Raw genomic sequence first — 23713 nt, 5'->3', positions numbered from 1 at the left:
TAGGGTTTGCAATATGTTCATAATTTGCTTATGGTGGGTGGCGTGAGTGACAGAAGCACATACCCGAGTAAGTAGGTTGTTTGCGTATGGGAACAAAGAGGACTTGATACTTTAATGCTATGGTTGGGTTTTACCTTAATGATCTTTAGTAGTTGCGGACGCTTGCTAGAGTTCCAACCATAAGTGCATATGATCCAAGTAGAGAAAGTATGTTATCTTATGCCTCTCCCTCATATAAAATTGCAATAACGATTACCGGTCTAGTTATCGATTGCCTAGGGACAAATAACTTTCTCGTGACAAAAAGCTCTTTACTAAAACTAATTTAGTTGTGTCTTTATCTAAACAGCCCCTAGCTTTTATTTACGCGCTCTTTATCACCTTGCAAACCTATCCTAAAACACCTACAAATTACTTCTAGTTTCATACTTGTTCTAGGTAAAGCGAACGTCAAGCGTGCGTAGAGTTGTATCGGTGGTCGATAGAACTTGAGGGAATATTTGTTCTACCTTTAGCTCCTCGTTGGGTTCGACACTCTTACTTATCGAAAGAGGCTACAATTGATCCCTTGTACTTGTGGGTTATCATAGGCCACCGAGGTGGGCACAACCCACCAGGGCGCCCCCCTCGGGGCACCCATCTAGTACTTCTTTGGCCCAAGTTGTTCCTTCTGGTCCAGAAAAAATCTCCAAAAAGTTTCGATGTGTTTGGACTCCTTTTGGTATTGATTTTCTGTGAAGTAAAAAACAAGGAAAACAGGAACTAGCACTGGGCACTATGTCAATAGGTTAGTCCCAAAAAATGATATAAAGTTGCTATAAAATGATTGTAAAACATCCAAGAATGATAATATAACAGCATGGAACAAGCAAAAATTATAGATACATTGGAGACGTATCAGCATCCACGCGCTCCGCGTCGAGTTGAGCCTCCGCCGCCCGGTTCAAATCCAGGATGTCCGGTTCCGCCTGCAGGAGGGCCTCGATTGCAGCGACATCTGCGTGCTCCGCGTCAAGTTGAGCCTCTGCCACCCGGTTCACGTCCACGACATCCGGTTCCGCCTGCAGGAGGGCCTCGATGGCAACGGCATCCGCGCGCTCCACGTCGAGTTGAGCCTCCACCTCCCGGTCCTCCTTTACGATCGCCAGGTTGAACCGCTGGTCCGCCTGCACCATGGGGGACCCGGATGCCGGCACGAAGTCGACGTCAATCGTCTCATACGCATCGGGGGCCTTCCACACCGTGACCTCCGCCATGAACATTGGATCGGCTTCCTCCTCCTCGGAGCTTGGGTCCAGAGAACTCGGGGATTGGCCCGCCGCAAAGCGAGCTTGGGAACGGAGGTCTGTGGCGCCGACCTCCACCGTGATTTCTGTGCGGCGCTCCGCTGTCAGCATCTTGTAGCACGTGATCTTGCGGCGCACCATGGCTTTCCAGCGAACTAGAGTATGGCTGATGCAAGCTAGGGGATCGAAAGGTGGGGGAATGGTCTGGAGAGAAGGTGTGGTTTTGGGGAAGGGGTGATCGGTCGGCAAGTGGCTGGCGTAGGCCGATCAACGAAGGTTCTGGTGTGAATAGTGGTTCCGGTGATGCTCGGTCAATCGGTTTTCACTGTAGAGTTTGCAAAGCCGGATGTCTGGAGCCTGGAGAGTTATGGGGTGGGATGGGACCAAAGTTTCGAAGTTTCATGTGGCAGACGTCCGGACCTCCCCACCGTTCCTGTCGATGATGAGGCGGTGACTTCGTAAATCTCAAGATGACTAGCAAGATGCGCGTGCATTGCACGGAGGATGCATTTTTTTACAAAACACCTGTTGTATTGATCCATGCAGGAGTAATCCCATGTGTAAAAACTAATGATATCTTGAGAATTTCATCAAAAAATGGCATCTCGACAATTTCATCGAAAAATGATATCTCGAGAAAGATGAGAGATAAGGTGAGGAGGAGTGGGGCGCGGTGGTGATTGGTGGTCGGACTTAGTGGAGGCATGGGGATGGACGACACCGGCAGCAGCCACCATGCCAGATTGTTCCAGAGGCTTCCTTTTTTAATTACTCAACAATGAAGTTGTGGGAGATAAGGATGAACGACAGAGGTGCGGGTATCCTTTTGCAAAATTGCCATAGTTTGCTTTCTATCCGTCAGATATAAATCGGACGATCTATATTGCAAGATGGCAGGCACACCATCATCACATAAGTAGAGATAAGAGTAGAGATATATTATAGATACTAGCAAGATGCTCGTGCGTTGCATGGAACATCATGATGCATCTGTATGAGTAGTTTATCTTGTGAGAGAAAAGGATGAACGAGGGAAGGCCTTATTTGCAAATGTGGAGAGGGGTGTGGGTATATTTTTGCAAAATTGCCATAGTTTCCTTCCTATCTGTCAGATATAAATCGGACGGCCTATATTGCAGGATGGCAGGCACACCATCATCACCAACACTGTTTTTTATAGGAGTAGAGAGTAGAGATGACGGCTTAGTCTCTCGAAGGTGCTCATAGGGGTAGGGTGTGTGTGTTTGCATTCATAGGGGTGAGTGTATGTACTGTGTTAAAAAAGGAGTACTGGAAGTATGCAAGTTCATAAGGAACGGATGGTGTACATCACTCTTGTCACATTCGCGTTGCACCCCGGCATGGTGGACCCTGCACGCTGCTCACCGAATGGAACGCGCTTTGTCTTGTGTTTTCGCTCGCTTGTGGGACCGCAGTTGAGAGCAAACCGACGTCCCTCCCCCGCCCGCGTCATTTACGGATACGTACTACTAGACTAGAAGAGAGAGAGGTCGGCCGAGTGTTAATGAGGCCATACTAACGCTTGAATTTGGCCGAGAAAACAGGGAAACCGACATGTGGGGCAGACCTGTCGCGATGACGTGGCGCAGACTAGTCCAATGGAGGAGCTGGCCCACGACCTCCTCACCACCGGCAACCGTTCATGTGGGTCATGGGGGCCAGCAACGTGGCGCAGCTCCCGCACCACCTCTGGATGCGGCGTCTACGGTGAGCGACACACGCATTGCTGCTGGACACGCTCGGCTTCAGGGTGCCGAGTGTGATGCTATGATGTGGCACGACCAGTAGATCAACACCCGGCTCGTCGAGGATGCACGGGGCGCCGAAGTGCACACGCGCCGCGACGTGTCCGCGGAGTGTTCTAGCGCGGCCAACTGCATCCCCAGGACCTGAGACCATGCCGGGTCGTCTTTCAATGACATGTGGGATCGCATGTGAGCAAAGGGCATGTCCTACGTTGCCATGCCCGCAGCTAACTACCCTGGCACACAAAAAACCCTCGTCACTCGCGCTGTCGTGCGCGCGCGTTCCCAGCCGGCGCCAGCTGCCCGCATTAATGCCATTCGTCCGTATGCCATCATTAAGCATGCTCACTGCACGAGGAACCAACTCCGGCAACTTATTGACACATCCGACGCTTGGCCTCACCGGAATGTGCTACTTAAAGCGGCAACGCCCATCTAAACTCCACACCATAGCGCATCTTCCTACCTGGCACCACATCCACCATGACCGCGTGTGGGAATGCTCTGCGAGAGAGCTTGTCTTTGGGGATGAAGCTCGAGGTCGCCGCCCTCGCTCAACTCGCTGCTCGCAACGCAATACCGGCATAGCCGGACACGGACGCGACCGCACAAGCGGTGGCCACGTTGGCGGCCGATGACGGGAGCACCACCGGCCACGCGGCCGCCGTCTAACGTTCGGTGGTGCAGGTGGCAGGTGAAGCGACGGACCGTCCAACATCCATCATCATCGACCTCACGTCGACCGGCACCGCCAAGGTCGGGGACTCCTCCGAGGATGAGTAGGGCATGGGAGGCGGTAGGGCATGGTGTGCCAACTGGCCGGTCTGTCTCACGTGTTCTACTCTTCCTCGCCGGAGACCGCACCTTCACTTCACGGTTCTTGAACCCCGCCGCCTTTCATGGAGACGGCAGATGGAGGACGTCGTCGCTGATGCGGAAGTACAAAGGGAAGTGGACGTCGGTCACCGCTGTAGAATAGGTTTAGGGTCGGGTTTCTTTTCTTTTTCTGCCCTATAAAAGTTCGAAATGTAATGAAAATCTGCCATGTTTGCATGAATCTCATCGAGTGTATATGAACTTTCACAATAATAGTACTCCCTCCTTCCATCTATACATGGCCTAAGTTTTGAATCTCTCATACCAAGGCTGTTGCATAAACAGAGGAGCAAATATTGGGAATAGTACTTCATTAATCCCTCACACGCAACTTCATCTCCTCCTTTTTCTGCATGCAGCCAACAATAACTCACCCAGCCCTGCATGCATCGACCAAAAGAAACAGCTTTGTGGAGAAGAAAGGAGGAGTCAAGGTGAAGCACACCTAATAACTGCTCTGTGCATGCATGCAAATCAATGCTGCCATCATTGCGTTTTCAAGAGGACGACCACGCATGATCTGCGAGGGGGAATTAAGTTGGAGATGCATTGGTTAGCTCATTCGGCCTTGTATAGATGGAAAAATGAAAATGGGATTTAGGCCTTATATAGATGGAAGGAGGGAGTAAGATATATTGTACTATGAAAATATATTGAATGATGATTCGTTTTTGTGTGTATAAACATGGTCTAAGTTTAGAAGGTTTGACCCGAGACAAAGCTAACATACGAAGTAAATAAACACATAGGTATACAACAAAATTCATGTTAGGCACTCCAATAGTACGTCCACTACACATTCACCCATCTCACATCTTTCTCTCGCTCTGTCTGGCAAACAAACTAAGCCTTGTCCTAAAAAATAAAGTCCTAAAAAACCAACTAAGCCAACCTCCCAACATATCACGCAGGAAAAGACCCGACCGCAGTGTTTTAGTCGTGATTACCAGATTACTAGTAGTAGTATCGATGGATCGTGCGAAGCACCAAGTTTAAAAGGAAAAAGGCGGTACACTCATAGCACGCCTATCGCGGTCACATTGCACCCCTCACACGGTCGGTCCTGCACACGGCTCATGCAAACGGAACATGCTTCGGCTTGCCTCTTCACTGACACGTGGGACCGCATTTGGAGAAACTGACCATGCGCCAAACTCCCCCGCCCACCGCGCGAAAATTCCCCCCAAAAATTCCCCCCAAATTCCAATTCAACTGCCCTTCGGCCAACTAGCCAATAATATTCCCCAAACCCCCTCCCCCCGGCCCCCTCCACTCCATTCGCTCGGCCAAAACCGCCCTCCCCGTTGTGCCGATACGTCGGCGCCGCGGTTCGTCGAGGGGACGCACGGCGATCCTCTCGCTCCCACAGTACGCTCTCGTAGACTGACGTCCTCTAGCCACGCCGCCACTGCTGGCGAAGTTCTTGTGGAGACGCACGGTGGTCAACTTCTCCCACGATACACGCATTCTAGACTGAGGCCCCGTGCATGTCAGAGTAGCGCTGAATGTTAGCTGATAGACGCTGTTAATCTCACTGTCTGCCGAAATAGTTTACAGTCAATATGCTATGCTTAAGAAGCTTCCTTGACCTGTTCTTCACTTAATCTGCTTAGCTGAGATGGCATGCCACGCCCGATTAGTTGCTAAAATATCCTACCATATATTTCTTGTGAAGTAGATTGCCATGGTCTAGTAGCCAATCTGTTAGGTGAAATAGCTCGACACTGTTTTATACTCAATCTTTGCCGCTGAGATGGCCTTTGATGGCTGTGTGCTCGGCCTCATTGACTGCTGAAATAGCCTGCCATAATTTAGCACTCATATCTGTTTGCTGAATTAGCTTTACATATATTTCATTACTTAGATTTGCTTGTCCAAATATCTTGCCATAGCTTTAGACATAGACCTAGGTATTTTTTCTGGACTTCATAAAAAAGCATATATATTTTCCTGTAATATCTAGTAGAAGAACTAATTTGTATGTCTAACAGATGGACATTACTTGGATAACTTGTGCTCGAAGATTCTCCACTGCATATGTCGAGGGGGTTGAAAACTTCATAAACTTTATCAGAGCTGAGTACGGTGGTCCGAAATCAGATGTGCTCTGCCCGTGTAGCAGTCGTATGAATTCAGTTACAAGACCCCAGTCAACCGTGCAAAATCATCTACACTTGTATGGGATGTCGGTCACATATACTAGGTGGATTCATCATGGTGAAGCCGTGAACGTCAATGTTACTGACTATGTGGAAGCAGCAGATCACCATCTTGATCTGTCTGATGCTCAGGTGGAAGAGTAGGAGGAGGTGGTGGCAGCGGAGCCAATGAGTTTGACCAACATTGAAACAATGCTACGAAATGCTCGCGCATTTTGTGAACTTTCACCTGCAGAAGAAAAATGGTGGGCCCGCATGTTGGAACAATGCAACGTGGCAGTCACCCCAGGAAATAAGATGTCAGTATTCTCAACTATGGTCACCTTTCTTCAGGTGAGGACATCTGAGCGGATGACCAACAAATCATTCGACAATGTTGGCTGCTTTTCAGAAGTCTTTCCCAGATGCGTCTGAGCTGCCACACACCTACAGTAAAATGAAGAATTTCCTTCCTGCAGTTGGAATTGGATATGATATGATCCATGATTGTAAGAATAATTGTGTTCTGTTCCGGAAGGATTATGCCAACTTAAGTGAATGCCCAGAATGCAAATCATCGAGATGGAAAGATGGCGATGCTATGAAGAGGATTCCTTATAATGTTCTGAGACATTTTCCAATTATACCAAGATTGCAGAGGTTGTTTCATGATGCTGAAACAAGAGAGGATGTACTGTGGCATTCTAGGAACCAGGAGTACAGAGATCAGAATGTAATGAGCCATCCATCTCATGGTAGTGACTGGAAAAGCTTCAATCAGAAACACAAAAAGTTTGCTGCTGACCCGAGAAACACAAAATCTGTTACATTGGACACCGCAGTTTCCTTGCCATGGACAAGCCATGTCCTACAAAATACCGAAGACATGTGTTCAATGCAAAGCATGAAAACCATGATGCGCCAAAGAGGCTCATCGGTGATGAGTTGCAAGTGGAATTAGAGAAGGTCGGGAATATTACACCAGGAAACCATCCTCATAATGGTAGCGGGAAAAGGAAGCATGGCAGGGCAGAGGAGAGATTATTGTTTACCCGCAAGTCCACTTTGTGGGACTTGGAGTACTGGAAAGATTTGGATCTGCGACATAATCTTGATGTGATGCACATCGAGAAAAATATATGTGACAACATTATCGGCACACTTCTTAATATTGAAGGAAATACGAAAGATACCTTAAAATTTAGGATTGATTTAACACACTCGGGTATCAGAAAGGATTTGCATGTGGAAGATGAAGGTGCACCATGGGATATGGCACCAGTTGTGTACGTCTTGGACAAAGTAAAAAGAAAAGAATTCTGCAAGGTCCTATCACGTGTGAGATTCCCACATGGATTTGCTTCCAACCCTGAAAGGAGAGTCAATGCAGATGGAAAAAAGGTACAAGGGTTGAAAACTCATGACTGCCACGTCCTACTTCAAAGGGTTTTACATGTTATCCTTAGAGGATTGGGCCGCCCTGACTTATATAGAGCAGTTGCAGAGTTGGGACAATTCTTCAGGGAACTCTGTAGTAGAAATATTAGGATTGTCGTGGTTATCTCGCGGGCGGGTTCGTGAGACGGTAGATGCCACGGGGTGGCTTGAAGTGGGTTCAAGACTGCTCTGGAGATCAAGGGACGGGATTGGGCAAACAGCACGCGGTGATTTACCCAGGTTCGGGGCTCTCCAGAGAGATAATACCCGTACTCCTGCATGTCTGAATATATATGCAGTGTACATGTCTGGCGATACAGAGTCGCTCCTGGAGATGTATTACAGAAGGCAGTAGAGAGCCTTGTGCGTATGTGGGCGTGTGGCGTGGGAGCCAAAGGCTCTGGGTGAGAACGCATGTATGTGGCCGAATGGATGGATGGCTAGCTAGCTTGCTTGCTAGCTAGCTTGTACGCGTGAGTGAGTCCCCAGAATGGATGGATGGATGCTGACTTTGTAGTGTGGCTTGCTACCTTCGTCAAGTCTATGCCTTCTTGGCCAAGGGAGTGACCTCCTTCCCAAGAAAGTGCCTCCCCTGGGTCACTTTATACAATAGTGCCCAGGGACAAGTAGCACTGTACATGATGTCGCGTATGATGAGTGAATAGTGTATGCTTTATCAGCAACAGTGGTCGCGGTATGGCCGTCTTGTCGGTGTCGTAATAAATGGGATGCCGTAGTTGACTTCGCGTAGCAGGCCGGCTGGAGCAGCCGGACAGGGAGCCGGCCGGGCGACCGGGTTTAGGAGTCCGGTCGGGTTGAGGGGCTTGGCCGGGTTGAGCAACCCGGCCAAGTGCGAGCCGGATTGAGGGGCGCTGCTGGCCCCGATGTTTTTGAAGCGTCGTTCGTCGTCTTGGGCCTACCCGGGGGTCATTCCCCCGACAGTAGCCTCCGAGCCTCTGGGCAACTTGGAAAAGTTGCGCGGAGGGTCTTGCTGTTGTTGAAGAAGCCGACGGTAATGTCGAGGGTGCCGGGCGCGGACACGGAGTCCGCCGGCTAGAGGGCGCGGGGCCCTGCCGGACGCGGACGTGGAGTCCGCCAGCTGAGTGGGGGCGCGCGAGCGCACCCACTGGGTGTAGCCTTCGAGCCTCCGCGCAACTTGGAAAAGTTGGGCGGAGGGTCTTCGCTGTTGTTGAAGAAGCCGACGGTGGCGTCGAGGGTGCGGGGCGCGGACACAGAATCTTCGGCTGGAGGGCGCGTGGCCCTGCCGGACACGGACGCGGAGTCCGCCGGCTGAGTGGGGGTGTGCAAGCGCACCCACTGGGTGTAGCCTCCGAGCCTCCGGGCAACTTGGAAAAGTTGCGCGGAGGGTCTACGCTGTTGATGAAGAAACCGACGGTGATGTCGAGGGCGCCGGGCGCGGACACGGAGTCCGCCGGCTGGAGGGCGCGGATGAGGGAGTCCTGGTTTAGGGGGTCCTGGGACGGCCGGACTATATACTTTGGCCGAACTGTTGGACTATGAAGATACAAGATTGAAGACTTTGTCCTGTGTCCGGATGGGACTCTCCTTTGCGTGGAAGGCAAGCTTGGCAATTCGGATATGTAGATCTCCTCCCTTGTAACCGACTCTGTGTAACCCTAGCCCCCTCCGGTGTCTATATAAACTGGAGGGTTTAGTCCGTAGGACAACAACAATCATAATCATAGGCTAGCTTCTAGGGTTTAGCCTCTACGATCTCGTGGTAGATCAACTCTTGTAATACTCATATCATCAAGATCAATCAAGCAGGAAGTAGGGTATTACCTCCATCTAGAGGGCCCGAACCTGGGTAAACATTGTGTCCCCCGCCTCCTTTTACAATCCGCCTTAGACGCACAGTTCGGGACCCCCCTACCCGAGATCCGCCGGTTTTGACACCGACATTGGTGCTTTCGTTGAGAGTTCCACTGTGTCGTCACGATAAAGGCTTGATGGCTCCTTCGATCATCGGCAACGATGCAACCCAGGGCGAGGTTTTCCTCCCCGGACAGCTCTTCGTATTCAGCGGCTTCGTACTGCGGGCCAACTCGCTTGGCCATCTGGAGCAGATTGAGAGCTACGCCCCTAGCCATCAGGTCAGGTTCAGAAGCTTGAACTATACTGCCGACATCCGCGGAGACTTGATCTTCGACGGATTTGAACCCATGTCAGGTGCGCCGCACAGTCACGATGAGCATGACTTAGCTCTGTCATCGGACGGTGTTCGGGAGATCCCACCTATAGCTACTCCGACTCTCAATCCGGAGCAGATTGCGCTGTCCGAGGACGGGTGGATGGACCCCGCCACGGAGACCGCACACTCAGCGGCGATAGAGCCGAATACTGACTTCACCCCCTATGAGACCCGTGTTGCCGGACACCTGGATTCATCCCCGGCCACGGGCTCCGAATCGCCTGCGTCCGTGCCTATCGAATCTGATTGGGCACCGATCATGGAGTTTTCCTCCGCGGATATCTTTCAACACTTGCCACTGCGTGACGTGCTAAATTCATTAAGGTCTCTCTCCTTGTCTGGAGACCCTTGGCCGAACTATGTCCGGCTTGAGTGGGAAGCGGACGACGAAGAAATTCGTTCCCCACCCACCACCCACTTAATAGCCACTGTCGACGACTTGACCGACATGCTTGATTTCGGCTCCGAAGACATCGACGGTATGGACAACGATGCAGGAGACGAACAGGAACCACCGCCCACAGGGCACTGGACTGCCACCTCATCATATGATATATACATGGTGGACACCCCCAAAGAAGGCGATGGCGATAAGGCAACAGAGGATAATCCCTCCAAGAAGCAATCCAAGCACCGGCGTCAGCGGCGCCGCTCTAAGTCCCGCCATAGCAAAAGCAGCGATACCGGCACAAGAGACAATAATGCTCCGGATAGTGCCGAAGACGAAGACAATCCCTTCCAGCCAAGCCTCGAGCGGGAGGATGGGCAAGCCAGCCCTCAGGAACAGGCAGCAGACGGAGAATCAGAGGATGACAATTACATGCCTCTCTTCGAAGACGAAGTGAGCCTCGGCGACGAAGAATTTATCGTGCCTGAGGATCCCGTCGAGCAGGAGCGCTTCAAGCGCCGGCTTATAGCCACAGCAAATAGCCTAAAGAAAAAGCAACAACAGCTTCGAGCTGATCAAGATCTGCTAGCGGATAGATGGACTGAGGTCCTGGCGGCCGAGGAATACGAACTCGAGCGCCCAACCAAGAGTTACCCAAAGCGCAGGTTGCTACCCCAACTCGAGGAGGAAGCATTAAACCCCACACTACCAGCGTATGATGCGGCTGATCGGCCACCCCGTGGCCGAGACAGAACGGCATATCAACCCAAAGTCCAGCCCACACCCCGTCGCCAGTCAAAAAAAACACCAAGGCCCGGGGCAACACGCAGGACCTGCGACACGTATTGGAAAACAAAGCAGGACATACAAGATCGATCTACGGATCACGGGGGCACACCCTAACGCGTGACGATGATCGTCATGCCGGATATACTAAAAGCAAATCCGGCCGGGCTGAATACAGCAGACAAGACTCGTATGAACTGCATCGTGACATAGCCCGGCACAGAGGTGCCGCACACCCCCTATGCTTCACTCATGAAGTAATGGATCATGAATTCCCAGAGGGATTTAAACCCGTGAACATTGAATCATATGACGGTACAACAGACCCCGCGGTATGGATTGAAGATTTCCTCCTCCACATCCACATGGCCCGCGGTGACGATCTACATGCCATCAAGTACCTCCCACTAAAACTCAAAGGACCGGCTCGGCATTGGCTGAATAGCTTGCCAGCAAACTCCATTGGCAGTTGGGAGAATCTGGAAGACGCATTCCTTGACAACTTCCAGGGCACTTATGTGCGACCACCGGATGCTGATGACTTGAGTCACATAAGCCAGCAGCAAGGGGAATCGGCCAGAAAATTCTGGACTCGGTTCCTAACTAAAAAGAACCAAATTGTCGACTGTCCGGATGTCGAGGCCTTAGCGGCATTCAAGCATAACATCAGTGACGAGTGGCTCGCCCGGCACCTCGGCCAAGAGAAACCGAAGTCTATGGCAGCCCTCACGACACTCATGACCCGCTTTTGCGCGAGCGAGGACAGCTGGCTGGCTCGCAGCAACAACACATCAAGAAATCCTGGCAATTCAGATGCCAAAGATAGCAATGGCAGACCACGTCGCAACAGACACAAGCGCCGCAACAACGGCGACGACGCCGAAGACACGGCAGTCAATGCCAGATTCAGTGGCTCTAAATCCGGTCAGCGGAAAAAGCCGTTCAAAAGAAGCAATCCGGGCCCGTCCAGTTTGGACCGCATACTCGATCGCTCGTGTCAAATTCACGGCACCCCCGATAAGCCATCCAATCACACCAACAGAGAATGCTGGGCGTTCAAGCAGGCCGGCAAGTTGAATGCCGAAAACGAGGAAAAGGGGCTGCATAGCAACGACGAGGAGGAGCCCCGGCCGCCGAACACAGGAGGACAGAAGAAGTTTCCTCCACAAGTGAAAACGGTGAACATGATATACGCAACCCATATTCCCAAGCGAGAACGGAAGCGTGCACTAAGGGACGTCTATGCGATGGAGTCAGTCGCCCCAAAGTTCAACCCATGGTCCTCTTGTCCGATCACTTTCGATCGCAGGGACCATCCCACTAGTATCCGTCATGGCGGTTCTACCACATTGGTCCTTGATCCCATCATTGACGGATTTCACTTCACTCGAGTCCTTATGGATGGTGGCAGCAGCCTGAACCTGCTCTATCAGAGGATACAGTGCGCAAAATGGGTATAGACCCCTCAAGGATCAAACCCACAAAAACCACCTTCAAAGGTGTCATACCAGGTGTAGAGGCCTGTTGCACGGGCTCAATCACACTGGAAGTGGTCTTCAGATCTCCGGACAACTTCCGAAGCGAGGAATTAATCTTCGATATCGTCCCCTTCCATAGTGGCTATCACGCACTACTCGGACGAACCGCATTTGCTAGATTCAATGCGGTACCGCATTATGCATACCTCAAGCTCAAAATGCCAGGACCTCGCGGGGTTATAACAGTCAATGGAAACACAGAACGCTTGCTCCGCACAGAGGAGCACACTGCGGCCCTCGCAGCAGAAGTACAAAGCAGCCTTCTGAGGACAACCGCCAATTCGGCGAAGAAGCCACCGGACACCTTCAAGCGAATCTGGAGTACCCTGCAATAGGATCGCCAGGCACGTTCAGAGCTCGCCTAGCAATTCGGCCTCCGTCCTAGTCCTAGTCAAGCGGCGAAATTCGTGCCGCGCATACATAATTATGCACTCAAGATACCATGGGCACAGGCGGAGGCACGGCCCTCTATGCGGCTCAACCGCCTCAGGGCCCGTACATCTTTACCATTTTCTCTCTTTCAGGACCCTACTCTCCGGAAGCTCTTTCCGACAGCCTGATCATCGGACCTATCACGGGAAGGAAATACCAAGGAAGCAAGACGCTCTGACGTACAAGGGAATCCTTAGGTGGTCTCTGATAACAATCGATATACCTGTTTTACATACCCATACGCAGCTTGCCCTTGGATAGGACATGTCAAATAGTCCTATTTTTTGCTTATTGCACTACTTGTATCCATACGCTTTGACGTATTATTTAAATAACAATGCATAGCGTTAGCCTATTATTGCATTTTCTTTTTTCCCTTGTCTGCTTATTTACGACAAATTGCACCCGTACATTCTGGTACGACCAATGCGCCAGGGGCTTCAGTGTACCCCATAACACGGCGTGAAAAGTCCGAACACTTTTGACAGTGCGGAACCCCGAACTTATAGCATTATATGCATCAGCTCTGAATCATGTCTTGGGTCAATAGTTGGGTTTTGCCCGGCTCCCATGTTTTGGTACCTTACGTTCCGCTATATCGGCTAAGGTAGCACTGGGAGAACTACTGCGATTGTGTCCCGGTTCTTCCGGACGAGCACCTCAGTAGAGAAAGCCGAAAACTGACTGTCGTGATGCGGCGACAGCTGGTCGCTGTTCGAGAGGTCTCAAGTCCTTAAAGACTTCTTCCGCTTCGGGCGAGGAGTCGGCCTTGTCCAATTTAGGCGTATATAGCGCCCCAAATTCGGCCTTCCGAATACTAGGGGCTTCGCCAAAATTTAAAATTGTAGACTTCTATGGCTAAGTGTTAGTGATAAAGCTTTATAGTCCGATTGCCTGGTTCGTTGTGCTGGACACCTCCTTCGAAGGACCCAAAATTGGGATAAAGAGTGATCAGGTTTATCCCGAACACCTCAGTACTAGTTACATGGGGGCAGAAGCCGACGACTGGCCAACTCTCAGATTTTATAAACGGCCGCACAGAAGGTAATATTTTAAATTAACAAGCATTGCATAGTGCAGATGAACTCATTTCATATTACTGGATCACATGAGTACATTCATTCAAATATTACATCCTTAGCACATTCCTCCGCCACAAGGCGAGCACCCTTCAGGACACTGTCATAATAATTTTCGGGGTGGCGATGCTCCTTGCCCTCCGGCGGCCCTTCCTTCACCAGCTTTTCGGCGTCCATCTTCGCCCAGTGCACTTTCGCCCGGGCAAAGGCCCTGCGCGCACCCTCAATGCAGATGGATCGCTTTATGACTTCAAACTGTGGGACTTCAAACTGTGGGCAGGCATTCACAAGCCGCCTTACCAGACCGAAGTAGCTACCAGGCAGGGGCTCGCCGGGCCACATCCGGACTATAAGACCCTTCATGGCCTGTTCGGCCGCCTTGTGAAGCTCGACCAGTTGCTTCAACTGGTCACTCAAGGGCATCGGATGTTCGGTCCCAGTATACTGAGACCAGAACAACTTCTTCGTCGAGCTCCCCTACTCGGCCCGGTAGAACTCCGCGGCATCCGACACAATGCGGGGTAGATCTACGAACGCTCCTGGAGAGCTCCGAACTCGGGTAAGTAAAAGGAAAGTTTCCTTCACATGCTTGCTTTGCATAATGAATGCCTTACCCGCCGCTATCTTCTTAACCGCCTGAATCTCCTGGAGGGCCTTTTGGGCTTCGGCCTTGGCATGTTGTGCGTTTTCGAGGGCCTTCGCAAGATCGGACCCTTGCATCTTAGAGTCACGCTCCAAGGACTCGTATTTCTTGACGAAAACCTGGAGCTCTTGCTGCACCTCGCCGACTCGGGCCTCTTGCTTCTCTCGCTCGATGCGCTCCTTGGCCGCTTTGTCTTCATCCTCAGACAACGCATTCTTCAGGGCCGCCACTTCGGTCGTGGCCCCTAGCAAAATTCATGGCGATCCTATTATTCAACAACCACATTTTTCTTTATCAATATACAGACGGGGTATCACTTACCTTTGTTCTCTTCGAGCTGCCTCTTGGTAAGGCCGAGCTCTTCCTTGGACCGCTCAAGGTCCCGCTTCAGTGCGGCGACCTCCGCAGTACGAGCGGCAGCGGCCAGTAGTGAAGCCTGCTTATTCACATAGACATATTCTGATTAGACTCCTGCGATTATTATTTGATCCTCTATTCGGCCTTTCTTCGCGAACGCCAAACAGAGCATCAGGGGCTACTGTCTATGATGTAACATTTTCTTATAATTTGATTATTTACCTCAAAGCCTGTTAGGAGGCTGGCACAGGCTTCAGCCAGTCCGCTCTTGGCGGACTGAACCTTCTTGACCACCGCACTCATAACAGTGCAGTGCTCTTCGTCAATGTAAGCGCCGCGAAGCGCTTCCAGCAAGTTGTCCGATACCTCTGGATGGACAGAGGCCATCAGCACAGATGGCTTGCCCCCTTAGCAAGGGGTCGCCTGATAGAATCCGGAACCACTAGAGGTTCCGGCGCAGTATTCGACTAGGGGCTAGACTTGCTGCCCACGGCATTAGTGCCCATGGGAGTCTTGCCCCTCCTGCGCCCAGCGTCCGGAATGTCGCCTTGGGGTGCCTCCGGAACTGTCTCCCCTTGGTTCAGTACCCTTTGAGACAATACCTCGACGTCGTCTGTAGGGCGGGGGAGGTGGCGGTCGGGAGTGAATCACTGTTCATCGCCGACGGGACCAAAGACCCATCCGAAGAGGATACGTCGATATGGGCTTTGGATGGACTGCATGATCATGTTCGGCATGATGAGAAGCAATAAAACAGAACATACCGGAACTATTATGGTATCCGGATACTCACGACTTCACCAGGGGCTTGTCCCTGGGTAACCACTCCTCGTCGCTGAAAGCGGCCGTCATGGAGTAGTCCGGAAGGAGGGTCCTTCCCTTCTTGGACCCTTCGGCCTCCCCTGATGGGGCGGCCTTCCTTTTCCTGTCCCCCCCCGGCTTGGGGGGGACTTTCCTCCTCCTCGTCTTCGTGGGAGGAGTGTGCCTCGGTGTTTTCGGATGATGAGTCCGATATAACCTTGCGCCGGAGACCTTTCCTGGTCCCCGTGGCCTTCTTCTTGGCCTTCTTCTCCGGTGCCTCATAAGGCGCTGGAACCAGCATCTCCGTTAGGAGAGCATCTGATGGATCTTCGGGCAGGGGGGCTGGACAGTCGATCTGCTCCGTTGTCGCTACCCAGTCCTGTTAAATGGTGTGGAGGCTTAGATCCCACGCTTGATTATACGGGGGAAAGGAACATCTTATGAGATATAAAAGACTTACCGGATTGGCAGGGCGCTTTGCGCTGAGTCCACGATCCTCGGTAAGGGGAGGAGGTACCTCGGTGCCCTTGAACAGCACCTTCCGGACGTCCTTGTGCGTCGTGTCAAAAAGCTCTCGCAGCATCTGGTGCTCGGCCGGGTCAAACTCCCACATATTGAATGCCCATCTTTGACACGGGAGGATTCGGCGGAAGAGCATGACCTGGACCACGTTGACAAGCTTGATTTTCTTGCTTATCATATTCTTGACACATCTTTGTAGTCCGGTCAGCTCCACCGACGAACCCCAGGACAGGCCCTTCTCTTTCCAGGAGCTGAGCCGCATGGGGATGCCGGATCGAAATTCGGGGGCCGCCACCCAATTGGTGTCGCGCGGCTCGGTGATGTAGAACCACCCCGATTCCACCCCTTCACGGTCTCCACATAGGAGCCTTCGAGCCAGGTGACGTTGGGCGTTCTGCCCACCATGGCGCCTCCGCACTCCGCCTGCTGTCCGACCACCACCTTTGGTTTCACATTGAAGGTCTTCAGCTATAGGCCGAAGTGGGGCTTGATGTGAAGGAAGGCCTCGCACACGATGATAAACGTCGAGATGCTGAGGATGAAATTGGGGGCCAGATCATGGAAATCTAGCCCATAGTAAAACATGAGCCCGCGGACGGATGGGTGGAGGGGAAATCCCAGTCCGCGGACGAAGTGGGTAAGGAATACGACCCTCTCGTGAGGTTCTGGAGTAGGGACGACCTGCCCCGCGTCTGGGAGCTGGTGCGCGATATCTGCGGCTAGGTATCCGGCTTCCTGGAGCTTCATAATGCCCCCCTCCATAACGGAGGAGACCATCCACTTGCCTCCCGCTCCGGACATGTTTGGAGTGGTTTTGCGGAGAAAATGCGAACTTGGGCGCTGGAGCTCGAGTGCGCGAGAATGGATGGGCAGGGAAGAAGAAGGCGTGGGTGAAAAAGAGAAGTCCTTGTCCCTTTATAAGGGCGGAGGAAACTGTGCGCCTCCTCACCTGCCTGGTAAACTCGCTTATTACCCAGGCGCCGTGATTAATGCGCGGTTGGGTTACCCACACCCGTATTGATGAGAATCCCATGATAAGGGGACACGATCTCTGCTTCGACAAGACGTGCCAAGAAAACCGCCTCGCAATATGCGCAGTAGCTGGTTGAGAACAACGGTTCGAATAATGACCGGACCACGGCGTGATGTCACGTTGTCAGCAGATTAGATTTGTGGAAATATTATGCTCTCTACGGTGGTATGTGGAATTTGTTTTGCAGAGCCGGACACGATCCTTGTGTTCAAAATCTTCTATGGAGTATTCGGAGGAAGAACCCGCCTTGCAATGCCGAAGACAATCTGCGCGCCGGACTCATCGTCATTGAAGTCTGGTTCAGGGGCTACTGAGGGAGTCCTGGATTAGGGGGTCCTCGGACGGCCGGACTATATACTTTGGCCGGACTGTTGGACTATGAAGATACAAGATTGAAGACTTCGTCCTGTGTCCGGATGGGACTCTCCTTTGCGTGGAAGGCAAGCTTGGCAATTCGGATATGTAGATCTCCTCCCTTGTAACCGACTCATGTAACCCTAGCCCCCTCCGGTGTCTATATAAACCGGAGGGTTTAGTCCGTAGGACAACAACAATCATAATCATAGGCTAGCTTCTAGGGTTTAGCCTCTACGATCTCGTGGTAGATCAACTCTTGTAATACTCATATCATCAAGATTAATCAAGAAGGAAGTAGGGTATTACCTCCATCGAGAGGGCCCGAACCTGGGTAAACATTGTGTCCCCCGCCTCCTGTTACCATCCGCCTTAGACGCATAGTTCGGGACCCCCCTACCCGAGATCCGCCGGTTTTGACACCGACAGCGGGGCCCTGCCGGACACGGACGCGGAGTCCGCAGGCTGAGTGGGGCGCGCGAGCGCACCCACTGGGTGTAGCCTCCGAGCCTCCGGGCAACTTGGAAAAGTTGGGCGGAGGGTCTTGTTGTTGATGAAGCAGACGGTGGTGGCGGAAACGCCGGTTGCAGCCGGAGTCAGGCCTGCAACCCGCGTGTAGGCTCCGAGCCTCCGGGCGAGGAGGGGGTTCCCCACAGCGATGTTCGTGCAAAAGACAAGGTTAGACCATGCAGATATACCAAATGTTTGCTTTCGGCATTGTAAGTTTTATGAGGAGGGTGCCGACTCGGTTTTGTCCGAGCCCCTTTCAATCTTTTTCATGTCCCTTCCGCTCTTTGGCTTTGCCTCTTGTTAGCTAGACAGCCCGGAGCCGGTCTGTAGCTGTTACAAAGAGTGGCCGCGGAGTGGAGCGTACAATGCTCGGACTACAGGAGCGGATTCGATCAAGTAGATACTCATAAAGGAAACGGCCGGGTTGCCCAAGCCGTCTTCTCCTGGACGTTTTTCGCGTGGGGTGACCTCCAGCTTTTGCTCTCGCTTGCCGGACAGCCGCGCTGCGGTCTGTGGCTGAGAGTGGGCCTTCGGTACCGTATGCGCTACTAAGCCGTCTGTAGGAGCGAGCGTGTCGGGCCGAGCGGCCAGCCTCCGGGCCGAGACTAGCTGGCGCTGGGGCGAACAGTAATGCAACTGTAATGAAGGCGGAGGTGGTCCCCAAGTATAGCTCGGGGTTATCCGTGTTTACACGTGGTGCGAAAGTATGCGGTTAAGGAGCTCACGTTGCTTTTTCGTGGATGAGGTAGAGGTCGTCGATGACAGCCGGGTGCAGGCTTGAAGCCGGCGGACACCCACTGGGTGTAGCCTTCGAGCCTCCGGGTGCTCGAAGAGGGCCCAGCCGGTCGGGCCCGACCAGCTAGGCGACGATGCGGATGGGCAGTCGGGCGAGCTCTCCAGCCAGCCCGGTGTCGAAGTAGACGGGCAGGCCAGCCGGCTAGGTGACGACGCGGGCCGGCAGGCCAGCCGGCCGAGCGGTGACGTGCGCAGACGGCGTGGTCTTCTTTTCACACCTTTTTTTCAGCAGGCTTGGGCACCTCGTTTTTTTTTGCACGAGAAGTCGGCTGGGCACCTTTTCTTTCTTTTCTCTTTATATAAGCAACCGGCCGGAGCGGTTCGCGGCGGAAGCGGCGGCCGGGACGCGGCAGAAGCCGGTGTCCGGGTTGCGAGGAAGCCGGCAGGCGGCAGGGCTGGCTGGGTAGCCGACGCAGGCGGAGCCGGCGTGCCGAGTGGCGGGGAAGCCGGCCCGGGGCGAAGCCGGCAGGCCGGGTTGCGAGGAAGCCGGCGCGGGCAGAGCCGGCGTGCTGGGTGGCGGGGAAGCTGGCAGGCGGCAGGGCCGGCCGGGGAGGCCGGGAAGCGGGGCGAGCTGGACCCGGCCAAGCTCAGGGCGGCGTCGGGGAGCCGGACGCGGCCGGCTTTGGGAGGCGGCCAGGGGCCGGGCGGGGACGGCGGAGCGGGCGGAGCCGGCGAACGGCGAGCCGGCCCGGCGCGCGGGCGGGAGGCGGAGCCGGACGCCGGACGTGGAGGCCGGCTAGCGGCGACCCGGCGGACGAGCGCGGGAGCGGCGCAGGCGGCGGGGGCGCGCTGGCGAAGTCGGAGGCGATGACCGGGACACGGACGGAGCCGGATCGGGGACGGGGCAGCGGAGGCCGGCCGGGAAGGCGGGAAGGCCGGCGCAGAGCCAGACCGGCGCGCGCGACCAGGTCGGGGGCGCGGGCGGCTACGGCCTTGACGAGCAGAGGGGCTGGGGCGGCGCGGGGGGGGGGGGGGGGGGGGGGGGGGGGGTGCAGTCGGCCGCAACCCGCGCGGGTGAGGAGGAGCGACGAGGCGCCGCTGGCGCGCTCGAAGGTGGCCAGCAGGAGTGGTCGGGGACGACAGCGGCGTTGCTTACGCGGGGGCGTCAGGCTGGAGCGAGCCGGTGGAGGCGCAGGCGCGCGGAGAGCCGACGGGGCGAGGCCAGCGGCGTGAGGCGAGGCTGCAGAGGAGCGGCCTGAGCAGAGGCGAGGCAGGGAAGCCACAGGCAGGGGCAGGGACGCGCGTGAGGAGACGCAGGAGCCGGACCCGGCGCGGCAAGCCGGCAGCAGGCGGAGGAGCGGTCGGGGAGGACGGCCAGGCGCGACGCGGCCGGGTGCGGGGGTGCAGCACGGCGGAGTCGGCTGAGCGTGACGCCGGACAGGCGGAGCAGGCGGGGCCGGACAGCCGCGTGGCGGCGACCCAGAGCCTGCCGGAGCGAGGGCGGAGCCGGCGAAGAGGGGGCCGCAGGCGTGCGGCCGCGTGGTCGTGGCGGAGCGAAGCAGAGCAGAGGCGCCGCTAGTGAGCCTCGTGGTGGTTGCCGAGCGGCAAAGCCGCGTATGCGTAGCTGGGTTGGAGCAGCGCGGCGGGGCGGAGGAAGCAGCGGCGGCAGCTGCGCAATGCTCCGCGTGCGAGGTCGGAGCAGACGCAGATGTGGGGACGCCCGGAGACGCACGAGGCACGGTGAGCAACAGACCACACCATAGTCTGACTGTTATCCGAGGCATGTATGGAGATTATCTGGCTAATATATGGGCATTATACGGGGAATATATGGGGCGTGTTCGACCTGCATCTGGGAGATGTTTGGCTCGTGTACGAGGAATGTCTGGCTTATTATCTGGGAACTGTATAGCCATTATCTGACTATTGTCCATCTTTTTTCGACAAAGGGTGGATTTTATTAGCTCAATATGGAGCATCAAGGGGATACAAACACAAAGAGCACACACCCGGCCTCTGCATTGCTAAGATGCACACAGCCAATGCAAACGCACACACACAAAAATCACACCGACAACTAGCAAAGTCATACGACCGAAGCTATGCCAAGGCGGATAGGGAAAAAAAAAGTGAAAAAAAGCAATGTAATCCACGCCGAGCAGGTGTTGATCCAAAAGAAGATGGTGCAAGCGCACGTGATCCGAACGTGGACACAACCACGTAGACTAAACGCGCACGCACTATGAAAGCGGCTTGCCAAAGACCGTCCGCGGAACCAGAACCTCCGTCGATGTTCAAGTGACATCGGTCGCAGCTCAAATAGCAAGAAGAGATGGTACCGCCAAAATCTCATTGAGACGCTCCGGTGATCCCATGCTTCCGATGCAAGTGTTTGTCGATGGTAAATCTTAGCATGACCATGGGCCCCAGACAATACACCACGAGCCTACACTGCGCCGCCTTGGCTGCAACAAGCCGTCAATATCATCGAAGATGACTTGGCTATCTGTACCGCTATCACATCCCTGGACTACCACTATGCACCATGTTCGCAAGGCCACACTGCAGCAACGGATCATCCCTGCTTGACGGCACAAAAGCAACCGGCAAACCGCCATCAGCCACTAGTCTCGCTAACTAGGCCCAACTCCAAGATGATACCCCCAACGGGGAACACGACCCCAAGTGCCGCCATCATCCGGTCCGGGCAAACCCGGACCTAGGGTTTCCCCTCAAGTGTTCTAGGAGGGAAGCCGGAGATTACATGTCGACGCCTTCATCAAGGTAGCGACGCCATAGGCGCCGTCGTCGTTGGCTTCGGCCGTAGTCAAAGTCTGGCTTTCACCCGCAGTCTCCATCTCCTCCAGAAAAATGAGCCTAGCTGCTCCACCACGTCCACCTTCTTCACCACAGGACCACCATGGCCGGAGGACTGGATCCCTCTAAGCTGGAAAGTCCCGAGGCAGGCCGATGAGATATGAATCAGATCAGGGACCGCACCGGCCGAAGAAGGCGCCACGCCAGATCACCGGAGCGCCGTCGCCTTGTGCATACCATCCAGCCACCGCCATGCATCTGGGCCTCCCAGCATCGACGCCATGCCGCCGCCCGCCGGTGAGCGCCGCAGCCCCACCACCCTCTCCCGCAGATCCGGCCAAGGCATCTCGTGGCCAGCCGCCACACAGATCAGCCGAGGCATCCGATGGGTTGCCGCCAATGAGATCCTGGCCGAGGGAGAGAGAGGCCAACTCAGGGAAGCGCCCCGCCGCCGCCGTCCCTGGACCTGCCCGGGCTTCGCCTGCAGGGCGTCAAGCGGCGGCGAGACGAGGAGGAGGGAGGGGGAGTCCGGCGGCGACGCAATTGGATCTCCCCCGAGTCGCCAGAGAAGGAGGAAGTACACGAAGTACACAAGGAGGAGGGAGGGGGAGTACTATTGTCCATCTAGCATCTGACCAACATGTTGGGGTGGTATGGTTGTATGGGCATTGTATGGGAAGTGTATGGCTAATGTGCGAGTGGGCGAGAGCGGCTGCAGTTTGGGTGCAGCGGGAGGCAGGGAAGAGGGACCAGGTCGAGCGGCGCTGCCGCTGCTTGGACAGCGGGGCGCGAGGCCGTGGACGCTTGCGACGAGTTGGTGAAGCGCGTGATGTGGAGCGTACGCGGAGAAGACAGCGAGGCCAACAGAGCAGAGGCTACCGACGAGGACGCGTGGTCCTACGCGGACGCCTCGGAGGCGGGTTGGTGGAGAGCCCCCGTGAGGGAGTCCTGGATTAGGGGGTCCTCGGACAGCCGGACTATATCCTTTGGCCGGACTGTTGGACTATGAAGATACAAGATTGAAGACTTCGTCCCGTGTCCGGGTGGGACTCTCCTTGGCGTGGAAGGCAAGCTTGGCAATTCGGATCTATAGATCTCCACCCTTGTAACCGACTCTGTGTAACCCTAGCCCCCTCCGGTGTCTATATAAACCGGAGGGTTTAGTCCGTAGGACGACAACAATCATAATCATGGGCTAGCTTCTAGGGTTTAGCCTCCACGATCTCGTGGTAGATCAACTCTTGTAATACTCATATCATCAAGATCAATCAAGCAAGAAGTAGGGTATTACCTCCATCGAGAGGGCCCGAACCTGGGTAAACATTGTGTCCCCCGCCTCCTGTTACCATCCGCCTTAGACGCACAGTTCGGGACCCCCTACCCGAGATCCGTCGGTTTTGACACCGACATTGGTGCTTTCATTGAGATTCCACTGTGCCGTGACGATAAGGCTTGATGGCTTGCCTTGTTGTCAAGGACAACATTACCTCTGGGGGAGCCCTGGCTGCAGGCCAAACTCTCCGACTAGGCGGCTTCTTCATGACCGCCCGTTCGGCCGTGACGCCAACGATGACTTCTAGGGCCATAAAAACAACCTCCACGTCGGCTCGGGATTCGCCGAGCAGATGGGTCCAATGGAGCTCTCTTCCTTGAACGAGCTCTTGGATCGCATCGCCGCCCTGGGAGTCGCTACGGACTATGATCGGATTGGGCTTAAACCCGACCAAAGGGAGATTAACTCTCCGCCGGTCACCCATCAGATAGCGGTGGTGGAGGAGCAATGTGGCGATTCTTCCTCTGTTTCAAGGACAAACTATGTCCGGATTCCCGAGCTCTCCGAGCCGGATACCCGTCTACGGGAGGACATGGCCCAAGCTTCGAACTTAGAATCAGGCATTGGGCCAGAACTATTGGGCAACATCCCGGAGCCCGAACTTCCAAGATCGGAAACTCCTCCGCCCCTGGGTCTCAGATCGGGTCGGGGTTCGGACCTAAATCTACCC

At 54.3% G+C, this 23713-nt stretch overlaps 1 protein-coding gene across 6 annotated transcripts; it reads right to left on the bottom strand.

Moving 5' to 3' along the window:
* Nucleotides 1-290: 290 nt before the first annotated feature.
* Nucleotides 291-22412, bottom strand: LOC123493773 (uncharacterized). 6 transcript variants are annotated; one of them, XM_073496666.1, is made up of 4 exons: nucleotides 17958-22405; nucleotides 14903-15017; nucleotides 14553-14825; nucleotides 13248-14477 (listed from the first exon to the last, which is right to left on the bottom strand). In XM_073496666.1, exons 1-4 carry the CDS (start codon nucleotides 17988-17990, stop codon nucleotides 14416-14418), a joined length of 483 nt encoding a protein of 160 aa, XP_073352767.1. In that variant the 5' UTR covers nucleotides 17991-22405; the 3' UTR covers nucleotides 13248-14415. The 6 variants fall into 6 exon arrangements, 3 of the variants coding, with proteins under 3 accessions (XP_073352766.1, XP_073352767.1, XP_073352765.1); XR_012182063.1 differs by having other exon boundaries at nucleotides 13932-14477; nucleotides 17958-22027; XM_073496664.1 differs by having other exon boundaries at nucleotides 13248-14825; nucleotides 17958-22406.
* Nucleotides 22413-23713: the final 1301 nt, after the last annotated feature.

The sequence above is a fragment of the Aegilops tauschii genome, chromosome 4 (assembly GCF_002575655.3).
Source record: "Aegilops tauschii subsp. strangulata cultivar AL8/78 chromosome 4, Aet v6.0, whole genome shotgun sequence".
Lineage (NCBI taxonomy): Eukaryota > Viridiplantae > Streptophyta > Magnoliopsida > Poales > Poaceae > Aegilops > Aegilops tauschii.
The sequence above is the reverse complement of the archived record's forward strand: the minus strand, read 5'-3'. Positions and strand labels throughout refer to the sequence as shown.